General features: G+C 40.3%; 1 protein-coding gene across 2 annotated transcripts in view; it reads left to right on the top strand.

The window, feature by feature from the left end:
• LOC121199368 (TOX high mobility group box family member 2-like) overlaps positions 1–13590 on the top strand; it is a 75486-nt gene that overhangs the window by 45702 nt on the left and 16194 nt on the right. For both annotated transcript variants that reach the window (XM_041063979.1, XM_041063988.1), the window contains one exon: positions 5015–5278. In XM_041063979.1, coding sequence (XP_040919913.1) covers positions 5015–5278 — 264 coding nt within the window. The remainder of the gene's footprint in view (positions 1–5014; positions 5279–13590) is intronic.

Genomic DNA, 13590 nt, shown 5'->3' with positions numbered 1-13590 from the left:
GTGCATAGGGGAGCAGGGAAGAGGTTAGCTCACTCCTTTGCTATTGGTCGAAGCCCACCGCAGCCCACCTGTCCTTTAGTGACGGACGCTAGCTATGACCCTGAGCTGCTATCGGACGTGGTGAAACCCCCACCACCACCCACACACCCACCCCCTTCCTTGCACACCTCACTTATCCCAGTTCTGTCTTGCTGTCAGTCAACCCAGTGGCTCTGCTCTTCCATTCTCCTTCTATTGTACTACACTGTCTGCTTCTCTTGATGCATCACCCAAATAGAGTTCCTTGTCGTTACAAAGCCAGGTCAGATAGCCTTTGTGGACCCTGCAGACTGTCGCCGTATTGGTCACTTGTGCAGCACACATCAGCAGTGTTCAGCACCCGCTAGTGAAGAGTTTGATTTCTGCCCTTTCTCTGCTCTGCAAGGTTGATCTTTGAAGGTGAATTTTGAAATTCCCCATAAGATGTTTTAAAGATTTACTGTTGCCATCCGTCTATCTGGAATACACAGAGTGGACGCGGAGACCTTTATGTATGCATGGCCAGCTGTTGTTTGTCGCCAAAACCATGCCGATCTGTCATTTTGTTCACAAAGCAGCATATGGCTGGATGACTTTTCATAGGACACTGTATACTCATTCAAAGTTATGTGGTTTTATGACGCAGAAGAGTTGTTTTTTTGTGATTACTTATTTTTAAAACCTTATCGGTGTTGTGTATTACACACTTTCTATGTGTCAGTCACTGAAGCTGTAATAACAAAGTCCATCAAAGACAGACAGCTCTTGTCTTTGGACAATTTGCCCCTCATCAGCCATGACAGTCTCTCTGGTGTACGGTGCAACATTTTCATTCTCCTCCCTTTGACGAACACATCATTGTTCCCAGATGAGCTGTCTTCCACTAAACACCTCATAGGCCACAAAAGCTAATGACTTCATCTCGTCTTCCCATCCATTTGTGGCAAGAAAACTTTTAGCTGAGCTGATTAATTTTTTTCCGTTTAAGATAACTTAATTACTTCAGATAATTTGGCAAGGTGGGGCTATGTTTTCAGCTTACAAGCTTACACGTCAAGGTGAAATTTCAGCTGTTTGCTTTGCCTGGCTAACAATTGCTACAGCATGAACTCCAGTCTTATGTCAAATTTAACATGCTCTGAGGATGTAAATGTGTCTATGCTGTGTCCACAAACTAAATGAAAGAAAGCTCCAAACCACGAAAACAAGACTAAGAATCTTACCAAGCATTGGTGCCAACTTTGTATACTTCGATAACTCTGCTACCAATACGATGTGGGTAGGCCTCAAAACGAGGTTCGATACTATATCAGATACCTCTGCTATTGTGTTGTGGAGGTCATGGTGGTGGGATCAACTTCAGTGACACGAGCTTCATTCGGAACTAAATGAAAAGGGGTTATTATTGTGCAGAATTTCTTTCCTTTTTTTGTATCCAACCACAGCATTACAAATAGATGAAAACTGCATGTTCATTTGAGCCTGTAACACTTGAATAGTTTAAAAATTCCAGTGCAGTGCCAATCATTTTATGAGTTCTAGCAAACAGTAAATATACTTAAAAATATACATCAAATTCATCTTAAAACTAGTTTTTTTTTATATGTTTTTGTCTTAAGATCTTGTGTAGAACATCAGAAGTCATACACGCTTTGTCAGTCTAGATCTTCCATACATAAAAAAAAAAGAAACTCTACACTGTTCCCATGGGGTGAATCATCTTCCTTTTGTTTTCAAAGAACCAGGGGGCTGCTTTGTGGATGATGATAGTCAAAATGCCTCGGAGCAGTATCTCACATCTATAAACTATGTTAAAGATTGTGAGCAATACAGTGTTTTGATGTGGAATCACAACTGATGTACAAAAGAAGCTTGGTATTAGCATGTTTAAGTCAGACAAAGAAAAGAAGTAAAGAATTGATATGTAGATAAAAGGTCCAAGGTATTGTCCTTGTCCAGAAAAGTGACAGATTTGCTTAAATTTCACATCTAGAGGGGGGTTTGTGGTGGAGGGGTGAAGGTTACACCAAGAGAAGGCTGAATCAACATTTGGCATTTTTTTCTGACCCCTCGCTCTTTTATCCACTCTCCTCCATGTCTGTGAAAGACAGTATATTTATGAATTATTTATCCGTATGTTTGAAAATATTAAACTTGTGATGTCCTTGTCCTGTGTCTTATCTCCAAGGGCATCATAAGAAGCTATAAAGAAAAAAAAAAAAGAAGATTAACAAAAACGATGGAAGGCTTGGCCGTAAAACAGCCACTGACAGCATTTAAATCTCAGTACATGTTATGTTTCATCGCAGGGAGAGGAAGTGTCCAAAATGCTTCATGTGTTCTACTGTATCACTGGATCAATGTTAAATTGTTTACATCCCACAAAAACCTTCATTGGGGCTGTAGAGATATATCATTGTTGTTAAAATAGCTTTACTATTCAGCATCAACATAGCGTCTAACACATGACTGAACCAGAGATGAAGAAAACAGGGGCTTGATAAGTGCTGAATGTGAACATTTTTATCCTTAAATACGATCCAAGGTCAGGGGAATTCTAAAATGAAAATCAGGTACATTTCTGTCCTTACAGTGTTTTAATTGGTGAATTACATTTAATGTCTCTGCTTCTCAAATCTTTTTTTTTATTTTATTTTGCTTTTGTTCAATTACTCGTCAAACAAGCCCCTTCTTGCTTTCATTTCCTCTTTACCGTGATCAGAAAGGCTTGTACCATAATGTAGAGCTTCCTGTCTGTACTTGTTCTGGCTTGTGACCCTCTATAACTAAGCAGTGTCTCTCCTGCACATGCATTTGTCTCTGAGCTGTGAGCAGTGAAAAACAACAGCATGAGTTGTTTGATCAAATTTCTTAAAATCAGCCTATGTTAAAGTTTTCCTGACGAAGATCGATAGCGGTCATGTGAATAACAGCACTGGTTTCTTCTAACTATGAGTACAGTCTTTCGCAAACCTTTACCAAGTGTGTTTGCCCCTAAACCTAGCTAAGCCTACACCATAGCAGTGGAACATGAGAACGCGGCATCACATTAGAAAAAGCTTGCATATGAAACAAATGAAGTTTTGCCATTATTACTCATTATCAGTCATTATTACTCATTATTTATTATCATTAGTTTGTGCCCATGATTGGGAAACACCCAACCCTGAGTGTTGGGAAAACCCAACCATCGGTGTAAAGGGACAGTGTTATGATCACTTATGCTGTCTGTTTTTTCCTCTCTATTATATATTAGACATATTCTTTGCATTTAGCTTTTCTTGGGTGTCTTTCAGTGAGCACGGAGATCACTACTAAAAGGACACATGCTGTTGATCAACAGGCAGACCTGACAGTTTCTCCAGCCTCAGTTTCATGTATTTAATGTATGCTTAGACAGATGCCATACTGTATATAGCTTGGGGAAGATGCGCAAACCAGCAAGGTTTTTTTCTTATTATTTTTATTAAATTAAACCTGCAGCATTTGCTTGTTAACAACAAATGACAACAATAATATATGTCAAGGCAACAAAGAAACAAACATTTGCAAAACCTTTACCACAGGGAAAGGAATTGTCACTGATAATATTTCTGAACAAGCACCAAGTGAGGAGAGTGAGTGTTATGGGAAAAGAAAATAGCACATCACACCCTGATAGTAAACATACTCCCTTTTATTATTATTATTTTCTCCCTAATGATAGTGCACATTATGAGACTTTTATCCTATCTTCAAGCACCAGTTCTGCTAGTGGGGACATTGTAGCTGTTCCTCGACGTTTCTTGTCATTTGTTTGCTAAAAGTATTTGTTTGCAAGATGAATTGCTGCACTGGCAGGCGAGATGACAGCCTACACGAAGATGATATTGAATTGATTTCTGAAATGTTGCAGAACGGACTAGTTGATGTGTACCACGAGACATGAATAATAAAAATTCTATTAAAAAGCTCTTGAATGGCTGACACTGGAATATTATTTGTGATGATTAATTTTCTTTAGTCATTATAAAGGGGAGTTGGCATCAGATTGCCTCTGACAAAATTGCTTTTCATTCCCTGGTGAATACCCTCAGTATGCTTTTTGAGAGCACAAAACCATATTTCTCAGCGTAATATTATGTCAAGATACTGACTGGAAAAGACAACCACAGGCTCAGCTCATGTATCACTTTATTAGAACCATAAAATCTGTGTTGTTTTACCTAGTGGCGGTCATTTGAACACACTGGCTACATTTCATAATGAGGAATGTGCGGTTTGTTTAATCCAGTTTTTCTGTTTCTAAAAATGTGATTGGCGTTACAGTAATGAGATTATAAAATAGGCTGTCAATGGTGCTTTTCCATGTAATGAATTTGATTAACTGTATTTTATAGGTGTGCAGGCTGACAGTTTGTTGCTTTAAAGCTGTCAAGATTTCTGAAGCAAATTATTCTGTACAGCAGCTGTTGTTGTCTAACTCTAATTAATTTGCTGTGTATGAATGAATTCTTTACACTTTTGTAAGCGCAGCAATTTGCATTTCTAATTATTTTTATTTTCATCAAAACAGCCTGAATTGACTGCTGCATTTCAGCATCCGCTGCAAACACACATTTGAACAAAAAACATCAACAGGTGCATTTAAAAGCCAATTATGAAGTGTTTTAATTACTCTGGAACCTCCTTTGTTTGCTGTCACACTCTCCGAGATTGTTACTGAAGTCAGTTTGCCATGAAAATGACTGTCTGATGGACAGTTTTTTCTCAGAGATTCAAGTGTTGAGACTATCCTTCGGTTTTTATTTACTTTGTTTTTGCTGTAACTAAATGTGGCAGGTACAGCATTTTTATGTTGTCTTGTTGTGATCATGTGCTTCCTCACACGTTCCAAAGATGTGGAAATTACTCTTGGTGGGTTATAGACTCTAAATTGTCCATACAGATGAATGCAAGCATCTGTCTATTTGTGTCCTTGTAAAAATACATTTCTTTCTTTCCGCTGCCTTTCCAGAGCTACTCCAGTCAGGGCAGAGGCAGCAGTGGCGGAGGCGGAGGAGGAGCAGGGGATGAAGACTACGAGATCCCCCCCATCACACCCCCGAACCACGCCGACCCATCTCTGCTGCACCTCATGGAGCACGAGTCAGGTTACCCCTTCCATTCCCTGCCTCACAACGGCCTGCTCAACACCTATTCCTACCCTGAGCTGCCCGCCCTCATGATGTCCAACATGCTGGGTCAGGACACCCACCTCCTCTCAGGGCCTATGCACTCAGTGAGTACACTTCTTTTCTTTTTTTGTCTGCTCCTATTTTGCTGCAGCCCTTTGTGATCATGCAAGTCAAGCGCTGTAGAAGGCAATTAGTCTTCACAGTGAGTGAACCAGCAAGTCAGTGCAGAGAATACTTTCTATGAAGGTCTCACATTTTTGTATAATGGAAATTTCTGTCTTTGCAAAATGATTCCCAAAATGATTAATCTAAGGAGACTGCATTAGAGCTGTAAACTCATGTAAACAGCGATGAAACAGTAAAATGACTAATTCTGCTGTCTGCCACTCTCAATATTTTTAGATCTTTTTTTCACCTAATGGAAAAGCATTCTTCTATTATGGTGATAATTATCTCGGTAAGAGGCCAAGGAAGCTAAGACAGTGAAGTCTAAGCAAGGCCAGAATCTATACATGCAATATTTATAAATACAGAGAGCTGCTGCCTCCTTAACACCCAGACCTTTGCAGCAGAGCTCCTTTAATATCTATTCAACTGCACAACTCAAAGATTTCATTGCCTCAAAGTGATCCAAGAAAGAGAGCAAGAAACTTCGTGCTGCACATTTTCATTCGTTATGATCGGCAAAGCAAAAAAGGAACGGGAGTGGGGGGGGGTTGAATAGAAAATCTTGGCGAGGAGGGGGGATATCCCTTGTCAGCTACTTTTTCTTTTCAGAAGGATTCTGAGGACCCCCACTCCCCCCTCCAGTAAAGGGACTTTTTCTTGTGTTAAACATGCTTCAGACTGAACATGTAAACACCCCTGGCGAACACATTCAAATGCTTTAATCATAGGATCGAACCAGATGAATTATAGATGGGGTGTGTGGTGAATTATTCAACGTTATATACTTTCATCTGACATAAATATTACTTTTTTCTCTCTGCCCTCCATCATGAATATTTATGCTTTAATGTGAGCATCCGTGGCATTTATCCTCCGTTAATCAGGTCTTATGTGATTTTCAGAATCAAACTGCATAAGTTGCAGGCTCCATTTTTTTCCATGGGTGGTAGCTAAGGCCTCCATTAAAGCCAGTCTTCAGGATTAGGTCACAATCCAGTGGCTACTGTGCTGAATGTGCCTGGTGCAGGAGAAAGATGCTGTTGAGTGGAACATTTACAGTAGATCTGCTTTTTAGTGTTGATGGCTGGATTGACAAAACCTATATAATCATTTGGATGAGATGATTTTAGTAGATGCCAACATATACACTGTGTCTCTGGATGCACGTATGCAGGATATTATGCATAAATGTTCGTGCACATGTTTATGTGATGTCCAGGAGTGTATGTATTTTAGAAGGAAACCGAGAGGGAGTGCCTGCTTCTTAAACAGCTTTTGTTTCACCTTTGCAATTATTTATTTTCAAATAGCCCTTCAGGGTAATGTTCCATTTTCTTATTTCACACCCCCTTTTCTCATAAATGAACCGTCATTGCAATAAATCACCGTAAAAACAGAGACTTGCACACACTTTGAAAGGTCCAGAGATTTATGTAACACATTCATGTTTCCCACTTCCACATTTTAGTACTACTCTAGCAGAGCCTGGCTAATAATAGCCGCTATTAATATTTCTTGTTGCCTAGCAACCCCAGCAAGTAATAGCTTACTCTGGAAAAATAGATGACCGATAAGGAAGGGGGGGCGGGGGGGTGTGCGCTGGTGGGGTAGGAGTGGGGGGATTCAATTCATTTATTATCTCCTGGGACAAGAGGAGCTTATTTCTGAGGCTGAGGAATAGGAAAGTAGGCTGTATATTGAGAAATATTTTAAAGCAATTGAAAATGACGTTATTTTCATTTTGGTTCCATTAGGGATGTTTCATTTGATGTTTCCCCAACAAAGTCAATTAACCTTAATTTCATACTGATAAAGATATAATAAGGAAGACTGGATTTATGTCTGCTGAATGCTCAAAGATTAGTAAGGGTGGAAACAGGCTCTCCGGGGTCAGAAATGAAGAGACAAGCCTTTACCTTTGTTGTGTTGTATTGACAGAAGCCTTACAGTAAAGCCACAAAATTGGAGGCGATAGCTTGAAAACCAAAACGCTAATCGTTCAACAGCCTTCTTTCACCGTCGCTGAAGAAGCAAATAAAGAGTTGACAGTGTTACCTTAAGGATACACTTCTCTTGAATAAAAGCTATCCTTCCTAAACCTCCTACAAAGTACAAGCTCAGCTGGAGCAATAGATGCGCATCATCTCAAGGGATGTTGTTGCTGGTTTTTGTACAACATTTAGCCTAAGGCTAAAGCTCTGTAAACTTCTCCCTGCTTTGGGATTCTCTTTTTCAGTGCACATCGATCCTACAGCAAACACCGTTAAATCATTACAGGATTTAGAGCAGTGGATTGACCATCATCATCATGCTGCATAGGCACACACTGTAATTTTGCATTGGTTTGTCCTTGTAGCTTTAAAGTCTGCAATTTCTGTTCATTTAGAGTTGACTATATAATAATGTTGAGATTTCTGACCTACAGAATGGCATATGTCTCTGCAAGAGCTCTGGTTTTCCTGCTAAATTTATTCTGTCTGACAACCTGCTTTTTTTCCGTCCAATTATGACTCCACAGGCTGCAGAAAAACATTAGCTGGTAAATCAAAAAAATGTGTAGCAGGTGGGTAAAACGGACGTCAAATATATGCACTGAGTATTGGGCAAATCAAATTTCAGAGCTTGTGCATTTGATGTACACTGAGTTTTGTTTTTTGTTTTTTTTGTTTTTTTCAAATCCAGCGCTTTGTTCAGGTGTAGGGTTTGATCCTTTCTGTTGCAGTCGCATGTTGTTCATAATAGTCTTAACTGCTAGTTTTGAACCATTTCTTGATTTGAAATTGCACCATTTACAAAGACCCCAACAAGCAGAGGGATCAACATCAGCCCTAAATGACAGAGCTGTCAATCAGAAATGCTCTTAAATTCTCGTAACTCCTCCCCACAATGCTGACCTACTCTGTGGGCTTCTTTGAATCGAGGCAGAGAGAGCCAAGTCTTGGATGACTGGATACTGTGAAATGCAGCATGCTGTCGTGTGAATGCTCACTGCTGAGGGAGAATCCCTGTCTCAACCTTAGCTGTCAGCATTTCTGCCACCCAGGCACTCGCGGAAGAGATGGCACCGAGGGGTCTCATGTTCAACAAGACCCCCTGATCGTTTAGGTCTGGCTGAGGCTACGGCTGAGGGACGTGCCAGCAAGAACGATCTCTTTGAAAAAATAACGGAGGAGGGACACTCACCAGCAGATGGTAATGAGGGGTCGTGGAGGAGTTTGCAGAGCGGCCCCAACATGGAGCCTTGAGGGGCGCCAGCACGTTTAAATATTGAAACAGAGCAGCAGCCCCTGTCTCATTACTGCTGTAATGAGGATGCTTAGGGAGGAGGAAAACCTCTGCCGCCAAAAAACTGCTGCCAATTTTACTAGTTTATGTCACAGATTCAGTCAGATAAATCTTGATGGGATTTTTGTTCAGTTTTGTTAAACATGTGGTGCTAGATTAATATTTTTGGCAGGATGTGTGATGTGTGAATAACAGGCCATTTTAAACGATCTGCTTTGTTTAGACTGTGACTAATATGGCTGTATTAACACATTTTTAATTAATTCAGCAGAACTCAACAGACACGCTGCCCTGACATTACTTTATACAGCTGTTATTGCCCACCTGCACATGCAGCTATCTCTGAGCAATTTTACAATTAATTTAGGGCTGTGTAGTTGTGTTAGTAGTCACCGGGTGGAAATAAATTCAATACTTTCTTTCTTTTTAGCTCTGTTTTTTTTTTCTCAACTCTATCGTGAGAAAATACCTGGGTTTTTGGCTGCTAGACTTTTGTTTTTTAGTCAGACTGTTTGCTGAAAACTCCTGCTGCTGGGGTAGGTAATGGGGTAAGACTGTAAGACCCCTGATGCGATAATTTACTACAAGAAACAGTAAATTATCCAGACATAAAACCAAAATAATGAGCAGAAAGAGCTGAAAAGCTGCAGATTTTGTTTATAATTTTCTGTGAGCAACCCCTTTCACATCGTACATAATCATTCAGTTCATTGGTAAAATAGAAAATATTGAGGATAGTGGAGCTTTAACCTTGGAAGACAAAGCTTACCTCATCCCTGCCTTTATTAAAAAGCTTGACAGAGAAATCCTGAGTGCATTAGTACATGTCTCTGCAGTCGTGCACAGTGCATAAGTACAGTGTGTTTGCACTGTGTAGCATGCTCAACCATGGTACAGTATAGGAGTATTTACTGTGTGTATGAGTGTGTCTTTATTTCCAGGATCAGTCTTTGTCAGAGTCACTGATTGCTACAAGGTTACGTGAGCTTGACTTAATTTGACTAATCCGCAAAAGGAAATTTATTTTGCATCACTTGGCATTTAGGACATAGACAGCGAGGGAAAAGGCCATAACTATTTTAAAGCAGTGACATAAAAACTATATTGACAGCTGTGGTTATTGACAGTGCAGGGACAGTTTGACAGAGGCCCAATCAAGCTATTAAAAAGATCAGAGTACGCCTATCAACGCTGTACACAAATGTTTGGTGTGAAACATGTTAGAGAAGTGTGAAATATATCCAGATTTGTAAATGCAGAAGCAGAAGGGTGATGTGTTCACAGTATGATCTGTTGTATACAGTACATGCAGTGAAATACACTCAGTGGCTAACGTTGCACACTATGTATGTCTGAACCTGGAAGATCACCTTTTCCATTGCCCACTGCCTGCCATCTAATGAGAACTGCCTTCAAATAAACTTTATCAGGAAAACAAAAAAAAAAGTCACTTAAAATTGCAGTTTGATTTGACTTCACATGCTCAGTGCGGCTGGATTACTGTGTTTCTTAAATTGAAACAGCAATCTTTCTTTTTCCAGTGAAGGTTTAAGACATATCTCATATGAACTGCTTGCTCTGCTGCCTTTCACAGGGATAGATATGACATCTTGGTGACGTTCCCAGATAAATCACTTTTTGTAACAGTAGAAATGTTTTCTGTTGTGGCTTTTCATTTCACAAAAAGACAGATGCCCTTCAGTGCTACACTCCACAAGAGGGGCGAACAATGTGTCTTGTAGTTGTCAAGAGAAATGACAGCGGGATAATTGGTAGGGCACTCCCGTTTCGTTTAAACTGAAACAAATAGGCATCCAAAGAGAAATGTGCTTTAAAAAAAAAAAAAAGTAAAGCTTTGTTTTGTGCAGCTTATTATGCAGGGTTTGGAGTGAAGTAATGAAGAGGAGTATTAACGGATTGAGCATTAAAAACAAATGCACATTCATTGCAGTTCATGAATATTCATGTCACTAATTCAAATAACCTTAGGCAACTGTTACGACTAATGAATATTTAAAACAGCTTGGTCACAGAGATTTGAACACTGCATTACAGCTGACTTTCTGAGATCATCATGTACAAGGGTAAACAATTAGGAATGGCAAAAACAGATTTCAGTGGTGATCAAAATACATCTGGAAAACAATATCTCAAGTTGTCATATTAGTTACGAGCCATTGGCACTCCAAAGGAGAACGTGATGACATGCAAGAGGACGACAGGGTGAAGAGTTGGTAATAATCATCACTATTGCCGAAGCTATTAGTTACTTAATCAGTTCGTCAATCAAGAGAATATTAATCAACAGCCATTTTTGAAAAATCTGTTATTTATTGTGCAAAAAATGCAAAATGTTAACTCGTTCCAGCTTCCAAAACAAGAGAATATGTAACTTTGGGAAACGATGAAGGGTATTTGTCACTGTTTTCTGGCTTTTTTTTTTTTTACCAAATCAATAACTGATTAACTGAAAAAATAATCCACAGTTTCATCGATAATGAAAAGAATCTTAGATTGCAACTCGAATCAAAGCCAGTAGTAAAAATAGTCATTTATGTACTTGTTGTGATCCCAAACTTTTTGAGCTGGCTGGGAAGAAGAAGGGTTGAAGCGCAGGGAAAGGAAAGCAGCTACAGCACAGCACCTAACAGAGAGGGATTCATCCTCAGACGGACCTGAGGGGTGACTAAACATGTTTACATTTTGCCACGCTGGTTTTGAAAAAGCCCGGCACTCTCACACACTGCAAGTTGGAGAATCCCGTACTTCCCACTTAAAAGGGGTGCCTCGGCTGCCTCCTTTGAGGGATCAGCGTGGTGACTCGTCCTCCTCGCCACCACTGCAACGCTAATTACGCCCACCACAAAGCCAGCCTGTGGGGATAATGTCCCATTATTAGAGTCATTTGTTTCAATTAACCGCTCTGTGATTCTACAATAGCACTGCGCAGCCCAGCGCAAAGAAGCCATTACTCTCGCCCAAGGAACCACTGAGGTTTGGGACGAGAGTGTTTGTCAGAAGGTTACGGATACGGGCTCCTGCCAGCGGTGGTGCTGCCAGGCTCCACATTCTGCCCCGTCACCAATGGGCTCTTTCAGCTGGGAGAGAGAGCGAGAGAGGCAAAAAGTCCTTATTCATATCTTTTCTCTAGTAGAGATTGCTACTGACTTTTTTGTCTCTGAAATGCTGGGATTTTTGTTCCTTTTCACATGCTGGGAGCTTTGTGGTTAACTGAATTACCATCCTCCTACTGTATACTTATGCTGCTTTTGTAATTTCTAAACTGCAAACAGGTTACTTTCTGAGCTTTGTGCACAAGGTTCTCTTTTTCTCCTCAGCTCTTGTACCTCTAAAATCCTCGTCATAAATTTGAGGAGGTTCACTTTCATCACATGAGCAGACTGAGAAAGCAGATTGCTTTGACAACAATGCCTCCCTCCCCTGTCTGGGAATTGCGAAATGACAATTAGTCCAGTGCCTTTATGGCCACCAACAAGGGACCCTTGATAATAGCTGTTTGTACTGTTTGTGTTCTTGCATACTGCCTGCTGTTGGTCACAGCTGGAGGCTGAAAGAGCCTACTGGTTGCAGGTTGCATAAGGCGTGAGCATAAGAGAAATTATGTACTGTGATTTGTTGCCTGATGTAAGAGGAATAGTGTCAAGAAAAACTGTTTGTGCAAATGGTTTTGATATCAGTTCTTCAAGCAGCAAAAAGCAGGTGAATTGTGTACACAAAAATGATTTTCTTGAAACATCACTCTTTCCTGATCCCTGATCATTTGCCTATATTTTTTTTATCAGCTCCAGGCTTGGCTGAAAACCACCGCAGTGTTTCTGGATACTTAACGGCAGTAGTACAAAGATGCTTATCAGCTCCAAATGCTCCCGAATACAATATTTCAGAGCACTTTTTGGTCCTTTCAACACTAGATAATGGAAACTTCGATTGATACCAAGAGGTTGCTGCCCTGTGATGCCTCTGTTGCCAGGCTCTCTCATTGGCTTTCTCCCCCTGCTGCGCAGATGTTTACAAAGAGACATCACCAGCTCACATTAAAGGGTTCAAGTTGTCCCCTTGGGTTGTTGCTATGGAAATAACCCTGCTATGGTCGCTCATTCATGTTTGATTAATTGTTTTTTCCTTTCTGTGCTGTTGCCTCTACAAAGACCTCATCATGGGAACATTTCATCTTGAAAACAAACAACAGAAAAAGATGAATATGTCAAAATGTGTTTCATTTGGACGTTGAGATATTCTCTCTTCCTGCTTTCTGGGCACTTTGTGGATGTTCTGTGGTGATAAAAGTCTTAGAAATTGTATTAGTGTTGTATTAAGGTTGATAAAGCCTTGCCTGTGAAGCCGTACAATCATAAAGACTATTTTTTCTTGTATTTCCCAGATTTACCTGGACTGAAGATAAGCATTTTGCCTTTTTCCCCTTCTAAATTGCACCGTGTAGTGCTGAGCTACAGCAACCCACTGGGGCCAATTAGGATGCCAGCAGAGCCAGGAAGTGCATAGCAGATGCTTTTGCCACTATTTATTAAAATCCAATCTGCGGGGGCCCCTCCAACAGCTCGTTAAACTACCGTTAATCTAATTAGCTCTCACTTGCCACTGTTTTCACCACATTACCAAATACAAGGGCCTCGACTTTGCAATTTAGGCTGATTAAGTAGGTCCAGTGCTGTTAGGCAAATCTTGTAGGGAGGAGCTCCTCAGAGCTGTCAGTCATTTTCTAGAGTCAGATAAATCATGCAGCTTAGTTCAGCTATGGCTGTGGGCCTGAGTTTGAATTAAAATATCTGCAAAGGGAATATTGGTTGAAATAAAATCCACATTGCAAGCTCCGTACTGCAACCCACAATGCCTGAAAACACTGACAAAATACTTCACATCATGAAGTCCTTGTATAATCGTAATGGCATGGTACCAGAACTGGATACAAATTCCATAATGG

Source organism: Toxotes jaculatrix, chromosome 2, assembly GCF_017976425.1.
Source record: "Toxotes jaculatrix isolate fToxJac2 chromosome 2, fToxJac2.pri, whole genome shotgun sequence".
NCBI lineage: Eukaryota > Metazoa > Chordata > Actinopteri > Toxotidae > Toxotes > Toxotes jaculatrix.
The sequence above is the reverse complement of the archived record's forward strand: the minus strand, read 5'-3'. Positions and strand labels throughout refer to the sequence as shown.